General features: G+C 44.7%; 1 protein-coding gene across 9 annotated transcripts in view; it reads left to right on the top strand.

Annotated features, from left to right (window-relative positions):
• Nucleotides 1-21,983, top strand: part of pros (prospero) — a 72,718-nt gene that overhangs the window by 39,607 nt on the left and 11,128 nt on the right. For 6 of the 9 annotated variants that reach the window (XR_010438203.1, XR_010438204.1, XR_010438205.1 and 3 more), the window contains exons 3-5: nucleotides 7,637-7,684; nucleotides 9,620-15,983; nucleotides 17,233-17,418. Coding sequence is in view for 4 of the 9 variants with exons in the window: in XM_064698692.1 (XP_064554762.1) it covers nucleotides 10,642-15,983; nucleotides 17,233-17,418 (5,528 nt within the window). In the remaining 5 variants the exon portion in view is untranslated. The remainder of the gene's footprint in view (nucleotides 1-7,636; nucleotides 7,685-9,619; nucleotides 15,984-17,232; nucleotides 17,419-21,983) is intronic. The other 3 variants (XM_064698695.1, XM_064698696.1, XM_064698693.1) reach the window with 3 other exon arrangements.

Below are 21,983 nucleotides of genomic sequence, written 5' to 3' on the forward strand. Positions count from 1 at the left end.
TCTTAGCATCTTATCTATATCATTTAGATCTATAGACGGAATCGATTGAAAAATAAGTTTTTGTATGGAGAACTATCTTGACCAAGCCCAGCTACCACGAGTTTTACCATACACCTCATATATCTTCAAGCCCCTAAGCAGCAAGGGTATTCAATCTTCGAAATACCTCTTTCTTGTTATTAAACGCAAGCACAACGGGTGAAGGTTTTCGATTTGCGTCTGTTACTGGAACCATTGAAATTGAATTTTATGCTTTACAAGATTTTATTGCGACTTTTTGACTCCGGCAGCTGAGTTTGTTATGAAAACAGGCAAAGCTAGGAGCTCCTCTTTGCAACTTCGACTGCCTCTGATAGCTGTCAATTGAATTTTAATTTAATTTTCCAAGTCAATTTTCAGCTGTTTAGCTTTTGTCGAGCTGTGCGCACGGTCGCCGCACTTGAGTTAAATTATATTAAATGCAATCAATTTGTTTATACGCAGTTGCATTTAAATAAATTTACATTCTGTTCACACAAAGAGCTGGCCACGTCTCACAATTTCACAATTCAATTGAACATCGCCCCAATCCCTTCCCCCAAACGCCCGATGAGTCAACGCTTTTTGCAGCATTTTCTGCCTGTTGATGGACTTAGTCATTGCAATGGACTCTTAATGACACCAAAGTGTGATATATATGCACGTACATATAGCTGCCCTTGTGTCCATGTGCCCATGCCGTCGCCTACCACATTGACCACAGAGCGCATCGATCCGGGGGCCATCTGCAAGGCTCCCGGACATGCAAATGGAATACTTTGTACGCCCTTCTAGATGGTATTATAATTTTGTCATAAAGTGTGTATGCATTGATGCATTTATCAGTATCAAAAGCCAAGTCCATATAGCCATGCCCGTCTGTCTGTTTCTATGTGTACTAATCTTACAGTCCGTCCGTCTGTTGTGGGCAGTACATACATACATACAGTACAGTACATACAATTGAAATAATTGGTTGAAAATTAATTTCTTGCATGAAAATCTTTTTTGTTTTTGAAGATATATTAGCCTGCCCTGGCATTAGCATGCTTCTTTCGTAAGAGCGTAATTTTATAATATTTTTATATCGGGAATGTTTCTGTTTTCGTAATATCCAAGCCAAGCTCAGCAATTACGATCATCACTTTTCTCCTCACATATCTGCAACCCATATGGTGTAAATAAAGAAGGGTATTTACTTTCTGACGAAAGCTGTTGTTTCTTGTTCGCATTGGCAGAAAAATATAACAGATTTGTGCTAAACGATAAGCAACGGCGCGAAGGCGGGCGCCAAGAGTAAGTGCGGTCGGGTCACAACCCCTAATTATTTGAAGGCATGACATGAAGTCATTTCTCTGCCACGGATATCTATTAATGCTCGCCCACCGCCCAGCGCACACATGAAATTGAAACTTCAAATATTTGTTCTGGCTAAGAGTCCAAGGACTTGGACATGCGCCCCCGCAGCTCGAACGCGAACCAGACCCAACACGTCTACCTGTCCAGACATTGCCAGTTGTTGTAGGTAATTTCCTTAATAACCCGCGGCCTATCACATTAACATATCTCACATTTGTCATAGAAATAAGTCAAACCCAACCGACAATGCCCCATGGCACATCGCTGCTTACGCAACTCGCCAGGTGTACTCCCAGTTGTAGACCCCACACCTGACCCCGTCCCACTTGGAGGTGTTTTGTTAAGGAAGCTCGTGCCTGGCCAGCCTGGGCAAGGAATTGTTTGTGCATATTAAACGCCGCTCATATGCGTTCGTAATTACACTAAATGAACATATTACGGCCAGCACACACGAAAATTGAATTATTAAGTCGCATACCCAGAGGCGCTGCCTTCGGACTTGAGTTAACAAATGGAATTGCGTGCTGAACTTCCAAGAAATTATACTTAACAAAACTTTATTAGTTTTACGGCCAGAGACCCACAAAAGTGTTGAGAATATATAAATAAAATAGCCTTGAAAGCTTTTTCTGACCGATTGCAACTATATAAGCTTTATTATAAAGTAGACCAACTTGGTACGACTCGCACTTGCTGACTTTAATTACACAGAAGTGAAAAACAAAAAAATTGTCTAGCAAAAACTAATTATTTGCCCGAGTCTTCCCATGGCAGCTATATCATATAGTGGTCCAATTTTATATAGATTTTTTTCGTATTTTGGCAGCATATTTGGTGTATTTATTTATTTCAACTTCTCATTCTCTAAGGCTGAAGTCTACGAATTATGCTCCTGTAGATAAACAAAGAGACGGACAGCATTGTACAGACATAATATTCTTCTTTTTACTTTGTAAACATAGTATAAAAACACTTTAGGTACCCATAACAAATATTAACATGTTGTTTTAACATGTTTTTTATATCAAAAAAATTTGTAAAATGTATAATTTTTACGATTTTCAATAAGCCGAAATAATAGCGCTACCTTGAATAAGCCACACAAAGCGAGTCAAATGGTGTTAGGTATTTTATCCAATTACTTTATCAAATAAACTCTTGTCCTCAATTGTTTTTTATCAGCCTTTTAGCAAATTCATTTTGTTGTGAAATCTTTTTTGGGGTTTTCCATTAGCAACCAATGCTCACAATTTATTTATCTCTAATGCTGTCTAGTTTCTGTCGTATACAATTAAATACAATTTCACAAAGTAGCCCTATATTTAACCATTTTCATCCTTCTAATGGTGTCTTGTATTGGAAAACACCAAGAATATTCTTTTTATCCTTTGATATAGGTAGAGAAGGAAGTATTTGGTGTATTTTGAGTACTATTAATCAGGTATACAGCCCTGTTTTACACTGGACCAGTCCGAATCCAGAATTTGTTGTATGCCATTAACCAAAGCTAAAACCAAATTTGTTTATAAGACCAAAGTTTAAGGAGTTGGTAAACTAGGTTCATGAACCGAACCTAAAGGCAAGCAGCTTATCGAGCCGCGAGTTTACAGCTGCTAAAATAGTAAGCAATTAGCCATCTTTATTTATATTATGATTACTTTAAGTATATTGGCTCGTAATAGCCTCGGCAAGGGTTTCAAACAAGAAAAATACGTTACAAAAGCGAGCATAAGGCATATAGTTAGTAAAAAGGTGGCGATAAGTTCCTACAGAGCTGGGTCTATGGTGGTGTGTGCCTTACAGTTCCATTGAGTGCGCCTCGCCTTGGGTTTTCCTTTACGCTTCGTGCTTATGCAGCACGTGGCGAAGGCAACGGCTCACAGTTGTTTTCCCAGAGCGTCTTCAAGACGCTTGCCGAGTGGGGTGACTGAGTCACTGAAGCGGCATCTGGCAGCTGGCCAGGCCGTGGTAGGTAGGGCTACCTTTGATTGTGAGTTAATTGAGGGAAGCGGCGGGGACAACTGGCTGCCACGCACCAAAGCGGATGTTAAGGAAAAAAATAAATCAGTGAGTCGGTGACTGTACCATGTTTGCCATATGAAATATGAGCAAAAGCTGGAAGGCACAGGTATCAGCTTAGCTGTACTGAGGTGTGCTGGGTGGGGCACATGGAGGAGTTGGAGTGTTTCTCTATCATTTGGTGTGCGCTTGAAATTGGCTTCGTGACGCTTATCGCGATCAATAAATAATATATGAGCAGAAAAAAGCAAGCGAGCGAGTTGCACACGACAGTGGAAAATAAAAAGTATCTGGCAGATACATTTGAGTAATTTGCGTCGTTAGCATTAGACAGAGAGGCAAATAATAATAATAATAAAAGAAAGTACGCTTGATTACAATGAAAATGTTTTTAATGCCACACACTCACACACACACACACACACAACATACACATATATATGCATATGTATATTTATAGTATCTGTAGTACAATACCTAGGCAGGCGGACAGAGAAAGATATCTGCATAGATAGCAGCGCGAAAGGTAGCAACTACTAAACGTAGCTGAGTAGCATGAGACCATGAGAGACTATATGGACATGCACACACACTCACGCGTTAGGCGTGCATTTTTTTATTTTTATTTTTTGATATTAAAAGCGCGATAAGCAACAGACACGAACCAACAGACAGTCATATATAGATGGCCGGACAGACAGACTGTACGGACATTCACGGCGGCGGACATCAGGTAATAGACAAAAGCCTCGCCACGGCGCCTGCCGCTATGCAACAAAACATTCAGGCAAGAAGCAGCGACAAAGTCGACGCTGCCGGACTTTGCAGCCCTTTGCAAACAAGCACAATGCCAAACAACTTGGCCACATATGGCCATTTTTACAGGCACAGCAGTGCGTGTGATGGTGTGCGTGTGTGAATTTGTGTATGTGTGTGGCAGCTATCTAATCAAGCACTGAAAGACAATAAAACCCAACAACACACAGCCACGACAAACAGCGACCACAAAAAGTGCTCATGTCTAAAACAATAACAACAACAACGACAACAACTACCACAAGAGCAGCTAGAAATACCTCGTAGATATTGATACTGGTATGCAGAGTTAAAGGGGGAAATGAGCAAGAGAGGCGGCGGAGATACGAACTGTAGCCAGCAACTTTGCGCTGGCTAAGTGCAATGGCTACACGGCCAAAAACTTATTTGTGTGAATTGCAAATATCTGAGGCAAAATTTGAAATGCTAAGCAATTAGTTTTACATTTTTATAATTTTCTTTACTAATTTATATTAAAAGTTTTTATAAAATACGCATATTAGTCCAAAATATTTATAACAATATAATTGATCGATAGCATAAACAAGTATTTTTAGCAGTTTTTAGTTCGCTTAGCTTTTTCCTTTCATGACGCTTGCAATTCTCAACATATTAAAGCGTTGAAAAGGGTGCAAGGCGTTTGCGCCTCGTGATGATAGATAAATAAATAGGTCAAAGAAATAGCAGCTCATTTTTTGGCAAACCTTGTTCTATGTTGTTTATTATTGATATAAAAAATAGCCAACGATGATCTCCAGCCGGCCAGCTTAACACAAGCATGCTAATTATGCATCTATTATCTTATTTTTTCTCTTAAAGTGGCACATTTTCTCACAGTGTAGCCAGCTAGATGTGGCTGTGACTACTACTATTGGCGTTGCTCCACTTGAGAGCTGTTGAAAGTTATTGATATCTATAGAGTCGCCATATGGCGACTAAATTGGTATCGCGGCTATAAAAGTATTTTCATGTAGTCAAAGCTATCTCAATATATCTTATCAGCATATCACTGCGCTTAGCTGCAAGCCAAGAAACCCAGGACAAAATACAAATGACAAATATATAAATTATAGCCCAGACGAACAGCTTGACTAGCAGATGCAATAGCCACTTGTATACGGAAACCTCCTGTCAATTCTCTCCAACTCGAAATAATTGCATTTTATTGCAACCTTTTGCCCAATTTTGCGCAAAAACTTTTCCCATAAACATTAAAATCTTTGCGACAATCCCGAACCATAAAGGACATTTTCTTTAAGCATAATTTTCGCTTGAATTGTGCCACAAAGTTGCTGCAGCCATTTGGCAGTTCTAGTGGAAACAACCGCCAGCAAAGTTTTGCCAGCATTGCGAATATAATGCCAATGTGCAGGATTAGCAATTTCTGTGGGGGGCCAGGGGTAACAGGCTTTTGCTGTGCAATTACACACAAACAAGTTGAAAGGTGTTTTTCGAACCTTTGGCTGACGATCGACAACTTCCGCTAAAGCCCAAACAATATTTGAGAATTTAGAGAATTTCTTTCAGGTAACGCTTCGAAATCGGAGCCCATGCGTTCATTCTATATTTTCAAATGTCAACCACCACCAGGCAGAGGCCAAAACGCCCCTTCTGGGTTGCCTCTGGTTCGCCTTGCCACGCTGCTTGCTTCCTTCGATCGTCGTCAGCTTGTGGGCAGGCGCATTGAGGCATAGACCGAGTCGAGACCGATTCGAGTCGAGTCGGAGTCGGAGCCGGAGCCGGAGCCGAGTTTGAGTCCCACTTTGTGTCCAGGTGTGCACTGGGCTCGTGGCTGCCGAGTTGTGGCACGTACTTATTGTTGTTGCTTTTGTTGCCTGTCATGCGATCACGATTGCGATCATCATCATCATCATCATCAGCTGTGCTGGGCTGTGCCTCGCACACACATAGGGGTCGCCTGGGGGTTGAATGAACAGCCCAGCCTTCTCACTCACTCTAACTCTCTCTCTCTCTCTCTCTCTCCATCGCTTGTCTCTCTACATTACATTTTTGCTGTGATTTCTGGCAGTTACAACAGCTAGTATAAGCTGCTGTCGTACTATATATACTATATCTTGTTGCTAAAAATCTTATACAACTCTCAAATAGTCATATTTGAATCAATTTGGCGATTGGCTGTCATCATTTTTGGGCCCATCAAATGCTTCATAAACTTTTTAACGGATTTTAAAGTCAGTTGACCGTAACGCAATTGTGTCCAAGTGTCGCCAGCTTGCCGAACCAGCCAGTCGGCCGGCCAGTTAGCCAGCCGGCCCAACTTGAGCCAAAGCATATTTTAATGATGACACCCGGCCAAAATAACAACAACAACAACAAAAGCAAATGAGCAAGGAGAGGAGTGGAAGGAGAACACATGGCCGTGCCACACTTTATACATTTTGTAGGTAGCAGGCGGCAGGCAGATATGATGGTTACATTACCGTGTGCCGCGATCTGTGAAGGCACATTCCAAAGCACGCTTTGAGAGACATTCGCCCTGTGCACGACACATACACACTATCGAAATTGTCTGTGTGCGTGTGTGTGTACATGCAAAGTATGTAAACATTTTATAGAGCTCAACTTTGAACAGAAAAACAAAAACTAAAATTTAAAACGACATTAAAAAGAAGCAGACATTTCTGGTACTCTTTAAAGGGAATGCTGCAAATATATTAAATTTTTTTTTTACATACAAAAATATGCAATATAAGAATAAAATTAATAATATTATAACTGTAAAATCATAACAATTTTATTTTAATTATTAAGTGATCAACACCCACAAAATATATTAATATATTGTCAATTTAATATATTGTCAATCATTTTAAATATATTATAATTTCATAGATAATTGTTGGTTCAATAATTCTAGAAATCAATAATTTGGCTAACATTTTTTAGATATTGTTATAAAATAATAAAAGCAATTTTGAATTTCGAAATTAAAAAATTTCCATGCCGAGCTTTTTTACTTCTATTCCATTTATTTAAACCTTTTCTTTGCGTAAATACCCTAACCTTAAAATCCTAAAGAAAACTGAAACAGGGGCACTCTCTTTGCTGCCTTGCCTGGCCAGTCCTTTGAAAAACTCTACGGCAGGGTGTCTATAGAAATGTGTAAAGGTCGTAATTATCTGCGCTGCTGTCGCTTGATGTTTGTCTGTTGTATGTAGGTGGGAAGTTCATAGCGAAGCAACTTACTTTGATCCTTAGTGTACTATCTAAACTATGAAAGGGGCCATATGGTACATTTGGGTCGCGCTCTGAGGGTTGATAGTGCGGCCATAGATCGATTGAGCAACCGAAGACAACGTTTGCACTAGGTGCATTGAACTTTAAATAGGATACTTAGTTAAATATTTTTATATATTGTATTTTGTGTTAATCAATATTCATTTTGTTTTTGCATCTATTACAGGAGGATCTATGATGAACGACGGAGAAAAATAATAACGCTTTGTTTGTGGTAAATATGCTACTATAATATATATTGACGCGTATTTCTAGTCTAGAGATCTGCACCGGTATTTCTGCTGCTCCTATCCCAATCCCAAGTTAGATCCTTGATATATACCTACATATAGGGGTGGCTCTTGCCGATGCCTTGCAAGCTGCACGCTCGCCAAGTACAGTCCCTTCGAAGAACCAGGACACGGGCTTAGGCAAGGGGCACAGCACACATAGGGGTGGGCTGGACGTAGTTTTTGTTGACATTGACTTGGGCAACGGGCCACAGGCAACGGGCGGGTTGGTTGCTCTGCTCGCCTCGAGAACTGCATTCCAATGCAATTAGATGGCAACTGCGACTTTGTTGTCATGGCAATGCTTTAAAACGGCGCCTCCCGTAGGGGAGGATTCGGTTCTTGGAAAACTGCATATCGCATTTATACATATACATCCAACCACTAGTACCATGAGTAAGACCCGCTTTCTCCATCTACAGTTAAACCATAAGTTGTCAGTTAACAGAAAGTTAGAAAAGTCTGAATCGCTAAGTTATTTTTTTTTAAGAGCTTAACAAACGAATTAAGGATGTAAATCAATTTACTAGAGGTAGGAAATGTTATTATTAAATAGTTAACTTAATTAATTTTTTTTAAATTTAGTCAAACATAATGTTTAAGCATTAGAAAAGTGCTACTAATTTGAATTTGCAAAAAGAAACTTATTTTTAATAACTTATAATATTTTGTTTTGCTTATAAAATACTTTTATTAATTGTTTTTCTCCTAGTTAGCTAACAAAACTTATAGTAGGTTTTTCCCCATTTTAATATAAAGTTTTGTATATTGTTTATGTAATAGCCAACAAGAAATAAACAATAAGCTAATCTATTTGACGAAATATTAAGACACATATTTCACAAGATCACAAGAATCCTAGCTGAGGCTTCATTTGTAGTTTAGTAAACAACTCGTACAAGCTTATAAAAAAATATTATAATTATTTATCTAAGATGAACAACTTAAGTATTCCCGTATTAGCATTTGCGCCAAATCAGAATAAAAAATCTCGTAGATTTTAGCACTCTCCAGAGGTGAGAACAAAGTCTTAAGCTCATATATATAAGCGATTAATTTATTCATCATGTAGATATCGGAACCATCTACTTTTAGATACAAAATTCGAAACTAGAAACGCCCCTCAATCAGTGTCAGTTTGAAGCATTTTGTACTGGCACAAAGTTTCCCAGTTCCAAAGTTCTCTTATTGATTATTTTGATATGCTTACGCATTCGCTTCGTTGGGCATATGCAAAAGTATCTGTGTATCTACATAAAAGTATCTGTGGCTATACCGAAAGTAAGTCAAACTTGTTTATCAGCATAAATATAACACACGTTATCTCTATTTATTGTTCACGTTTGTGGTAGATATGATAATTGGGTGGATGAGGGGAAAGGGGTGTAGCACACAGACACAAAAAGAAGTTGCCATTTAAATAAGCTCAAGTGGAGAAATAAGATAAAAACCTGTCGCATTGTAAAGCGGCCGAAGGGTTGGCTTTAGCTGAATTAAGGACCAAGCAGAGCACACACACACGCATATACAAACACTCACAAAAACACCAACATACGCACACACAGCTTGCAGCTAATTCTCACCCGCCCAGACAGATGAGCAAAGGCAAAGGTCAGGCGAACAGAGTCAACCCCCAGCAGTAACCGAGCACCAACCAATCAAGTGGCCACCCAAACCAAAAGCTTCTGGCGCGCCACTTTTACTTTCCATTTAAACACCCACCCAGTCCGCAGCCCAGCATTCTGGCAGCCCCCTACCACCTCCCTCTCGACAGAGCAACCAACTCCTGCTGCTTTTCGCAATTAAATTGCTTGTTTATGTAAAAAAATTCGGTATTTTTATTTAGCAAAGTTTTGTGACTTCATCTTCTATATTCACAGAAACACTTTTTGAGCGCAAGCAAGGATTATTCAAGATAACAACATAAAGAAAGCTAAAGCAAAAACAAAAACAAAAATTACGAAAACGAACAAATTTCAACGCAAGTTCTCGACAAAAGAAGCCGAAAAACACTTTTAGAGAATTATATATCAAAGCGAAACCTAACGACGAACCAAATAAAGAAAAACAAAATAAATAAAAAATTAAACGAAGACCTAAACAAGAAGAGAAAATAAAATCAACACAAATTTAAATAACATTAAATGCAAAGGACATTCGCATGTGTGTGGTGGTGGAAAGAAAATTCAAAACAAAATTCACAATTAGAAAACGCAGAAAAAAACGTAGAAAACGTAGACGCAAAATCAACAGCAACAGCAACAACAGCAACTGCAACTGCAACAAACTGTCAACAACATCGCGAGCAATTTTGAATTGTAACATTTCGACAAACAAGTTGAGCGAAAGCAAAATTTCAACGTTTGGCGCAACTAAACGGAGACAGCGAAAGCGAGGGAGAGAAAGAGAGAGAGCGAGCCCGTTACAAGGATAAGTAACCAGAAGAATTAGTAGTTCGGGCTAGCTACTAAGTTTTGAAGCATAGCAAATACGCACACACGTACACGCACACACAAACACACACAGCCAACGACATCTCGGACTTACAAACAACCAGCTAAACGATAAAGAAACGGGTTACAGATCGGACAACCGAGTGGACTTAAACTTGAAATTACGCATACGCCGATTGAGCGCTACTGCGGCGAATTACTACACTAAGTTAAGGAGAAGAGCAGGAGAAAGCCGGCCACGACACGCCGACAACATCGCCAACAACCAATCGAAGCCAAGGCGAAGTAAACGCTCTCGCATTAGCTAACAGGAGAAGTGGCCTGCTGCATGTGTGTGCCTGACGCTGTGAGAGCGCAATCGAAAGTGCAAGAGAGCAACGCTGCAAAGGCAACGGAGAGCCAACGTGGAGAGGCGAGCGCGCGCTGCTGCTGCTGTTTGGCATCATCTTATGATGTCATCAGAGGAGTACGACGCGGACTGTTTTGGTTTGTACAGCGATGAGAACGATGTTCTGCTAAAGGCAACGGCAACCACATTGGAGACAGAGGCTGAGTGTAAGCTGCAACCCCCACAACAGGCAAAGAGCGTAGCAATTGCGCTGCCACCACCACCAACGCCGCAGCCACTGCAGGCAAGCAACGGCAACGGCAGCGGCAACGGCAGCGGCAACGGTCGCACAACACCAACACAGACAAACGGTAACGACGACGCGGCGAACTGTGGCGAAAACGTTAGCGAAGCGGAGAAGCATTGCAAAGGCAAAGCCAGCGACTCGGACGACGACGGTAACGACGAAGGCGACTCCGACTCGGACGACGTCGTCGTAATCGAAGGCAACAACAGCAAGGCGACCGCGATAGCAGCGGCAGCACCAACCAACAGTAACCGCCGCAGTCGCAGTCGCAGTCGTAGTAGTCGCCGTAACGCACTCAAACGACAAATCAGTCAGTCTACGGCCGTCGGCAAGACAACAACGTGCGCGGCTAAAAAACTGTTGACTACAGCGACAACATCAACCAAAGTTGCCAGCAATTGTAACAGTAGCAACATTAACTCGAACTCGAACTTAGTGAGAAATCGTCGCACGCGCACGCGATCCTTGAGCAAAGACAGTAACAATATTAGTAATAGTAACAGTAATTTGAATAGTAACAGTGTTTGTAATAGTGTTAACAATAACAGCTGCAGCAACGGCGGCGCAACGGCAACCGCTGCCTTCATGAGTAGCGCTGCTGCGGCTGCTGCGGGTGCCGCTGGTGGTGCACTCTACACTAACAACATCAACATAACCAACAATAACAACAGCAATAACAATAACAGCAACATCACGAGCAGCTCAAACCAAAGCCCAACGGCAGCAACAATTGCCACAACAGCAGCAGCAACAACAGCAACTGCTTTATCCGGCTCCAGTTCGCCGGGCTCCGTTAATTCGGCATCATCGCTGCTCAGCGCAGCCTTTGGCAATCTATTTGGCGGCTCCTCGGCGAAAATGTTAAACGAGCTGTTCGGGCGGCAAATGAAGCAGGCGCAGGATGCCACCAGTGGGCTGCCACAGAGTCTCGACAATGCCATGTTGGCAGCGGCCATGGAGACGGCCACCAGTGCCGATCTGCTGAGCGCTGCTGGGCTGGTCAGCAGTTTAAGTACCAGCAAATTGCTCAATAATAATAATAACAACAACAACAATACGCCACTCAGCAACGGCAATAACAACAATAACAACAACAACAACAATGCTTCTATATCGCCAGGATCGGCGCACTCGTCCACTCCCAAAGGTGGCAGCAGTCGGCGTGTGTCCAACTGCAGCGATCGCTCGCTGGATGGTAATCTTGCAGTAGCAGCAACAACAACAGCAGCAGATGTTGCCGGTGGCTCGCCCCCACGCGCGGCTTCGGTAAGTTCGTTGAATGGTGGCGCCAGCAACACCAACGAGCAGCACCAACTGCAGCACGATTTGGTGGCACATCACATGCTGCGCAATATACTGCAAGGCAAGAAGGAGCTGATGCAGCTCGATCAGGAGCTGCGCACGGCCATGCAGCAACAGCAGCAGCAACAACAGCAGCAGCAGCAGCAACATCATGAGAAACACCAACAGGAGCTGCACTCCAAGCTCAATAACAACACTACCACCAACAACAACAACAACGTCGTCTCTGAGAGCATCAATTTGATTGAAGACAGCGAAATGCCAGAGATTAAAATCAAAAGTGAGCCTGAACTGATGGCAACAGCAACACAGGCGCCCCATTCCCCACACGGCGGCAGCAGCCACAGCCACAGCAGCAACAGCAGCAGCAGCCACAGCCACAGCCACAACAGCAGCAGCAACAGCATCGCAAGCAATGGCAGCCTGAGACGCAAATCCTCCGATTCACTGGACAGCATGCCGCGAGAGGAGCGTGCCACGCCCGCGACAACAGTTGAGCCACAGCTCCAGAATGAGGCGCTGCCGACGAAAAAGGAAGCCGTGGATGATATGCTGGACGATGTGGAGCTGTTGGGCCTGGCTGGCCATGGGCATTCGCGCAACTCTGATCTGGAATCGCTGGCATCGCCCAGTCACTCGGACATGTTGCTGCTGGACAACAGCAAGGACGAGGTGCTGGACAACGATGACATTATCGAGGATGACGAGGACGACGATGATGACGACGATGATTGCATTGAGACAAAACGTGAGTCCAACACCAGCAGCTCCAACTGCCTCAAGAAACCCGGCATGGAGCTGAAGCGTGCCCGCGTCGAACACATTGTGTCCAGCATGCGCTGCAGTCCCTCCGCAACGGCCCAGGCTGGCCAATTGCAGGTGAATGGCTGCAAGAAGCGCAAGCTGTATCAGCCCCAACAGCACGCCATGGAGCGATATGTGGCCGCGGCGGCGGGTCTCAATTTTGGCCTGAATCTGCAGAGCATGATGCTCGACCAGGAGGACAGCGAGTCCAATGAGCTGGAATCGCCCCAGATACAGCAGAAGCGCGTGGAGAAGAATGCGCTGAAGTCGCAGCTGCGCTCCATGCAGGAGCAGCTGGCCGAGATGCAGCAGAAATATGTACAGCTGTGCACGCGCATGGAGCAGGAGTCCGAGTGCCAGGAGCTGGACAACGACCACGAACAGGACATGGACAGCATGGAGCAGGAACAAGAACAGGAGCAGGAGCCAGAGCCGTTGCAGCAACAAAACGATGACATCGAGCTCTCCCACTCGCCCACGCTCACCGAATCCACGCCCAAGGAGTCAGCGGAACGTGCCGGCTCCAGTTCGCCCACGTTGAAGCCACAGAGCAGCAGCAGCAACAAGAGCAGCAGCGACAATGTTGCTGCCACCACGCCCAATATGCTCACACAGATGATGTCCAAAATGATGTCCAGCAAGCTGCAGCATCAGCATAATCCGCTGGTGGGCGTGGCGCATCCAGCACTGCCCCAGGGCTTTCCGCCACTGCTGCAGCACATGGGCGACATGTCGCATGCGGCTGCCATGTACCAGCAATTCTTCTTCGAGCAGGAGGCGCGCATGGCAAAAGAAGCTGCCGAGCAACAGCAGCAGCAGCAACAACAGCAACAGCAGCAACAGCAGCAACAACAGCAACAGCAACAGGAACAGCAGCGTCGTTACGAGCAGGAGCAGGAGCAGCAGCGACGCAAGGAAGAGCAACAGCAGCAGCTGCATCGCCAGCAGCAACATTTGCAACAGTTGCAGCAACAGCAGCAGCAGCTGGAGCATCATGTTGCCGCTGCTGTGCCACGCGTTCAGCTGCATCCGCCCGCCCGCCTGCCCACACGCATGGGCGGCGCTGCAGCTGCTGCTGCTGCTGCCGCACATAGTGTACTCAAGTCCGAGCTATCCGAGAAGTTTCAAATGCTGCGCCAGCACAACAGCAGCAGCAACAACAGCAGCAACAACAACAACAACAACAGCAATAATAACAGCTCCATGATGCGCATGTCCGGCACCGATTTGGAGGGCCTGGCCGATGTGCTCAAATCAGAAATAACCACATCGCTGTCCGCTCTGGTGGACACAATTGTCACACGTTTCGTGCATCAGCGTCGCCTGTTCAGCAAACAGGCGGATTCGGTAACGGCGGCCGCCGAGCAGCTCAACAAGGATCTGATGCTGGCATCCCAGATACTCGATCGCAAATCGCCGCGCACCAAAGTCGTCGCCGATCGCGGACACAGCGGCAATCCGGGCGCCCAGAACGGTCCGACGCCAGCAACACAATCAGGTAATAATGGTTCAATACTATTAGCTAATAGTCAGCAGGCGAGTCAGGGTCAGGGCAACAGCAGCAGTGCTGTCAATGCAAATCAGCAGCAGCACCAGCAGCAGCAGCAGCAGCAACAACAGCAGCAACTTGCACAGCAGCAGCAGCAACAACAGACCGCTCAGCAGCACCAACAGCAGCAGCAGCAGCAACAGCAGCAACAACAGCCGCCACAGCCGCAACATGCCCTAAATCAATCGCAAGTAATGTCTGCCATGGCAGCTGCACAGCAGCAATTGCCAAATTGTCAGCAGCTGATTGCTGCTCCCCGTCTCAATGGCAATCAATTGTCGTTTGCCTCACCCGCGGCCGCTGCTGCCGCCGCCATGGGCCTGCAAATGCATCATGCTGCCGCCGCAGCTGCCATGCAGCAGCAGCAGCAACAGCAACAGCAGCAACAGGCTAGCGAGGCGGCTGTTGCTGGCGGCAATGCGGTCAATACTGTTAACCAAACGAATGCAACTAACAATAGCTTAAGTTCACTTAATATACCACCACCTCACATACGTCCCTCGCCCACAGCGGCGGCCATGTTTCAGGCGCCCAAAACGCCCCAGGGTATGAATCCGGTAGCTGCGGCTGCGCTCTACAATTCGATGGCAAGTCCCTTCTGTCTGCCGCCCGATCAACAGCAACAGGCCGCACAGCAGCAGCAGCAACAGGCCGCACAGCAGCAACAGCAACAGGCCGTGCAACAGCAGCATCAGAGCGCCCAACAGACCCAACAACAGCTGGAGCAAAATGAGGCCTTGAGCCTGGTGGTGACACCCAAGAAGAAACGACATAAGGTCACCGATACACGCATCACGCCGCGTACCGTCAGCCGTATATTGGCTCAGGATGGCGTTGTGCCGCCTAGTGGACAGGCAGCTGCCGCAGCAGTTGCTGCCGCACAGCAACAACAACAGCAGCAACAGCAGCAGCAACAGCAACAGCAGCAGAGCAGCAGTGGCAGCAGCAACAACAACAATTCAACGCCCGCACAGAGCCCAACGGGTCGCGGCCAAGCCGCAGGCACATATCATCCACCACCACCACCACCACCACCCATGATGCCAGTGTCTTTGCCCACCTCGGTGGCTATACCAAATCCATCGCTGCACGAATCTAAAGTCTTTTCGCCGTACAGTCCATTCTTCAATCCGCATGCGGCGCCGGGTCCACACGGTCCGCATGGCGGTCAGCCCACAGCTGCACAGTTGCACCACCAGCACCACCATCAGATGCAGCTTTCATCGAGTCCGCCAGGCAGCCTGGGCGCATTGATGGATTCGCGCGACTCACCGCCACTGCCACATCCGCCAACGATGCTCCATCCCGCTCTTTTGGCAGCTGCCCACCATGGCGGCTCACCGGACTACAAGACCTGCCTGCGAGCCGTCATGGATGCCCAGGATCGGCAGTCCGAGTGTAACTCGGCCGACATGACATTCGATGGCATGCAGCCTACTATATCCTTTTTAAAACAACAACAATCGCAGCTATCCGGAGGGCACTCAGTGCCAATGGTCAAGTGAGTTTAACCCATCTAGTCCACACAGTGCCAAGTGGTGCAGAGCAATTGGCTTGCAATGGGGAAACGGACTTAAGTACATTTACCTGAACGCAATCAAAGGGGCCTTGCTTACAAAACGAAACCAATCAAGTGTCTTCTTCAGTTTATTTATTTCCCATTTAAACTAAATTCTTTTATAAAATGTAATCAAAACCTTATTTATTGCAACGCCCCAAACGACACAGCAACAAACAGCTAACCAATCCAACGACCACCCAACCCCACATTCAAACCTCAGCGAGGAACCCTCAAGTCAACATCGTCTCGGTCTCGACCGCCTCTTGGCTTGAGTTGCATTTGCAATCGCAGCAACAGCAACTAGCAAAAAAAATCAATGCCCAATCGGCACAGCCAATTGCAATGTGCTCCAAGTGTTGCCTCCCCCGCAACCCACCCCTACGGAGACCCCACTAAGCAGCGCACTAACAACAGCCTGAATTCATTCTCAATATGCTCTTTACTGTGTGAGGTATGACAATTATGTTATAAATTCAAGCGTCTGTGCACGAAGTTTACGGATCGAATCTCCTTGAAAACAGAAGACAACAAATATATTAAATGATTCACTACAACAGAATTCGATTTACTCTTCACAGAGAGGGGCAGGGCGTTTCCTTTAAACTTTTCTAGATTTCCATTAAACAGTTTTATTATTAAAAATGTATTTAATTTTTTAATAATACTATATTTTCAATAGTACGTCCTGTATTTTACACTAGATTTTCTCTAATTTCCTCTTTATTATAAGGAATCTTATTATCTATATATATTAGCATAGCTTCTGTTTTGGAGTTCTCCAATTTTTAGCTTTTCGAATAGTTAGCTTCGGTCTTAAGCAATTTGTAGGGCAATCAAATTTCGTTGCAACTGGCTGCTTGTCATTTTTCTCTGTTCTCGCAGTTTTGTGTTTTCAATCAGCCAACGCCAAGTGGCAAGCTCAGCGCCCCATTCCACAGCACCCGACCCCCCTTCCTGCTCCCCTCCCGCATTAGACTACACGACGCCCTTAGATGTTCATTATTGGCATTTATTGCTGCCTTTGCAACACTCGAAAGTGCAACAGCAAAGTTAGACATGCCCCTTCGTCAACTCTTTGGCTCTGCCCCCCACCCACACACTTGGCACGAACGTGGAAACTTCCTTGGGTGGAAACTGCATTGACTATAATAACCATATACCATATTATATACGATATATATACATTTAGCAATCATTGCGAATCCTTGACTCCTCTGCACTCTTCTACATTGACACCGATGCACCTGCGCAAGGCCAAGCTGATGTTCTTCTGGGTGCGGTACCCGAGCTCAGCGGTGCTCAAGATGTACTTTCCGGATATAAAGTTCAACAAAAATAATACAGCACAATTGGTGAAATGGTTCTCGAATTTTCGGTAAGTTGCACACGCCTCCACACACGCCCACCTACACTAATCTCTATATATTTATAATACCTCTATAAGTAACTGTGATATCTGTCTCTCTCACTCTCAAATTATGTGTAACTTTTTTCAAGCAGCATTCATTTTTATGATTTCATTTACGTTTTCGTTTAGTATCGTGTGTATATATACTATAGTATCTATATCTGTCAGGCACTTTCAACAGAAATTCCAATTCAATCCGATTGCCAACTGTCGAATCCTTGACTTGCACTCAAGAAATCGCACCAACTGACGCCCCAGCACATGCAATGCGCTCCCAGCCCCGTTGAAGCCCGCCCCAAAAAACAACTACGAGAAAGAACGGCTATTTTCGGCAAGCAAAAAGTTAATACCCTTGTATGTAAGGAGCACAGTGAAGCCTTGGTCAGAATATCCTACGAACCGAAAATATTTACACTCAATACATAGTCTGTTAGATCTGTATGATAGAGTAGTCTGAGTAAGGGCGTCATTAATTCCAAGTTGAATCAAGAAACAGAGCTAAATTTGCTTTAGATAATTCCTATGGAAGCCATATTACATAGTGATCTGATCATATTCATGACGAAAGCTTTAGAGCCGAGAGACTAGTTTGCATAGAAACAAAAATCAACTCGGCTGTTAATACTGATCAAAAATATCAATACATTATACCATCCACAAGGGTATTCACAAAAATGTATTTCCCATTTGCATTTGCAATATTTGCTTGTCAGTTGTTGCCTGGGAGCGCAAGAAGTTGCCAAAAAAAAAAAAGGAGAAATAATAAATAAATAGATATATATTTATTAGAAGTCAGAAAACTGAAACGACAGCTGGCAACGGCTTCAGTGCTCGGTGCGGCACAACTGAGGGTCCTGCAGTATTCTGCAGTTAAGAGCTGCGCTTCGATTTTCGCGCCAAATGCGAGGCACATCTGCAACTATCCACGCGACAGGACAATAGTTCACCTGGATTTTGATTTCAGCCCCTAACACAAAACACACAATCACACCGACACACACACACATACGCACATCGCTCACTGACTTAGCAGCTGTCCCTTCGGCTGCTCGTGCTTAAGCAACTACCCCCTAACCCTGCCCGTCCATCCCTGCCCTGATTTGTCTCAAGACATGCGCAACGTCTTAAGAAATTCGCCGTAGTCTTTACCTGCGCACCAAAATATCGGCACGGGCCCGGCTTTACGGGGTTTTTCCCTCGGCATTGCACCTTTTGTTTGGTTTTTTGTTTTGGGTAGTTTCTTAGGGGTTGCTGCTCCAAGGGGTTGTCCTATGAATGAAACCAGACTTTGCATGGGAATTTCTTGGCGTATTTCTTTTTCTCGTTTGCGACTTCAACTTTCGACTGCTGAGGTTAAAATGGGTGGGAATATTTTTGTTGATTGCATTTGATTTTTGTTTTCTGCTTTTTAAGTTCCCAGTGCTTAATGCTGAGGGGTAGGTCGCCGCGTAACGGTTTTTTCTTTTTCTTATTTTTCAATTACTTAACATTTTTTGTATTTGTATCTCATGTAGTTTTGTTGCATTTTCAGTTGTATTTCCTTTTTTTTTCTACATGCAAGTAAAGGAAACTAGCACTTACTCAAATGTACTCGTCAAAGTTGAACATTATGAATTTTACCCACACTCTCGCACACACATTATACGCCTAATAACATGTTGCATGCCGCTTGTTGTGGCCACTTAAGAAAATGCAAAGTATCTACCTCTGCCCCTGCAACATTGAGTCCTGGTCCATGCTGCTTTTCCGCATATTTGAAGTGTGAAAGAATGTGGCAGTAACTGCTGCTTATTAAAAATAAAGGCGGCCTCGAGCTGGGGCTGGGGCTGGGGCTAGGACTGTGACTGGTGCTGGTGCTGGAGTTGAGTGTAGCCATTTCTTGCCACTCTTTGTCCTTTGTGTTGGCTAATTAGCCCAAGTGCCTTTTGTATTTGTATGGCACTTATATAATTGCATTATCTGCCTCAGCTCTTATGGCAAATGCAAATACTGAAAAGAAAGCAGCCAAAGTACCATGCATGTCCTGCCAGCACATACACACACACAGTGGGTACCAGCCTAATTAGTTTGTTTGACTCTGGCTGCCAGTTAGGCGCAAGTGCAGCTCCTTTCTTTTGGTTTTGTTTGGGGCACCTACTTGAGAGTCGCGCCTGGCGAGATGCGCATAATGGCAGTCCCCTTGCTGCCCCGCTTAGCTGGTAAAAGGCGCTCAAGGATATGCAAGGAACTCACACACACACTCTCCACACACACATGACTTTCTACCTATGCGCTGTGTTTTTTTGTGTTTGCTTTTGCCTATTTTTTGTTTTGTTTGTTTTTTTTTGTTGTGTTTTTCATCGAGCATTTTTGAGGTTAAGTGTCCTTAGAGTACTCCCCACCACCCGCCCCTCTGTACCCGCCCATGCCAGCCAGCCAGCCGCGTGAAAAGATCTTGCTGAATTAATAAAAAAAATGGAAAATATCATGAAATGAACAGCAACAACAACAGCACACATGATACGTATATAAAAAAAAACACACACACACAAACACACACATATTTCAGTATATATATAACGATGCTTACATATCTATATGTATATATATATATAAAGTGTTGCCAATTACTTCATTAATGTATGAGGTAGAGATGTCTGCATATGTGTGGGTGAGTATGTGTGAGCTTATTAATGTACTTTACTTTCTATTCATAACATAAGTGAATGGCACTTCTGAAGAAAGCAAAGAAGTAGCAAAGAAGCAGACTTGACACACACACACATACACGCACACACACACACACAAACAGGAACCACACTCAAACAGTCAGTAGTGTGTGCACGTTTGCATGCATGCAAATGGGCAGAAGAAGGAGCAGCAGCTGCCGCACTCGTGGCCACGCCCATGCCACGCCCCGAAAAATGCAGCATACAAAATAATGAATTGTAAATAGGCTACGAAAAATATATAAACTAATTAGTTAGAGCAGCGAGTGCACATCCGTTGACGCCAGTTTGTGTGTGTGCGAGCGTGCGAGTGTGTGTGTTTAGCAGCGTATTATCTAAATTAAGTGGTGCACACTTATGGCAGGCAGTTAGCTAAACTTCCTTTTCCTGGCCCCCGCCCCCACAAACCCAACCAAGCCCAGCCCAGCCCAACCAAGCCGCAACACTTGATGCGGCATTTGAAAGCCTGCCTCAAGCGAAACGGCAACAACAGGCAAAACCCAAAGCTAATTGCATTAACACACACACACACACACACACACGCACACACGTACACACAAAATATTGTGCTTTTCACACACGCCTACAAGTAGGCAACTGCATTGTTGCCAAACGCCTAATAACTATAGACCACAAAGCGCAAAGCCCCTGCCACATTTCCAGATATTGTTGCAAGCCTTAACAAAGGCACCCACAAACACTCACACACACACACACAAACAATCTGTCACAATTTGTACTGTTGGCTTCTTGTGGCTGGGCCTCACTCCCACCCCTCCTCCGCTCATTATGTGGACTGCCCATTGTAGGGAAGGCCCGCCGCAGTTGCTGTTCAAGTGCGCGTGGCAGCCGCCTCCGGGGAGCTCCTCGCAGCTTGACAGGCCTCGTTCCCATTCGCGATGAGACTCTAGCAAAGATTTAGCTACGTGCCACCGCGAATCAGTTCTATTTGCGCAAAGCGCGCTTATTGTTTGGAAAAAATCAACACGAGCAATATTATGCAGCTGCTGGGAAATCTTGAAATTAGCGCGATTATCGGAGCGTTGTCAAAGTGGGCGGGCAGCAACAATTGCAGCTTACAGACAACGTGAGTGGGTTGGGGGTGGACTGTTCATTAGAAAAAGACAAGCAATCACTTACATACACACACCCAAGGCCCACGCCCCGTCACTGCCCTGCTGCTCCATGGCAGACACAAATCACTTGACTAAACAAGGCGGCGACACAGCAGCCAACACGAGAAGGCACCACTGAGAGGCACCACTGAGCCACCGGCTGCACTTGCTAATTAAGTCCCCAACCACTAGGCAATTGGCAGGCGACAGGCGGCCCAAAGGGGGAAGCGAAACCGCAGCCAGAAGACGCTGCACGTTGACTTGCAATTGTTATTGTCCACATCGGGGCGCCAGGATATACATATACATATATAAATATACATATATATGTATTGCTGCAGCACCCCTCAACGCTGTCGTTGCACATTTGAGATTTATTAAAAATTCTTTACAACAAAGAAGCTCAAAAATCACACCCACACATATACACAGACACAGAGACAAAGTCGAGGCTTTTAGGGTAGAAAATCGTGGTGCGCCTAAGAGTATGCAGCAAATTTATTAATAATGTCATATTGCAAAGTCGATCCAATATAATGCATTAAGCCCATAGAGTCGAGAGCAAAGGCAGTCTGAGTTAGGCTTTGAGGCAACAGAGAGACAGACAGGCGCCCTGTGAGGGCGAGTTGGAAACTTCCTTTTTCGGGGTGTATGCATGAGACTACTTTTTAATTTTCAATTCGAGTTCAGTTTTATTCCAATTATATGT

Source organism: Drosophila montana, unplaced genomic scaffold (genome assembly GCF_035044405.1).
Source record: "Drosophila montana isolate Dmon_TW-CO22-7 unplaced genomic scaffold, ASM3504440v1 contig_779_1, whole genome shotgun sequence".
NCBI lineage: Eukaryota > Metazoa > Arthropoda > Insecta > Diptera > Drosophilidae > Drosophila > Drosophila montana.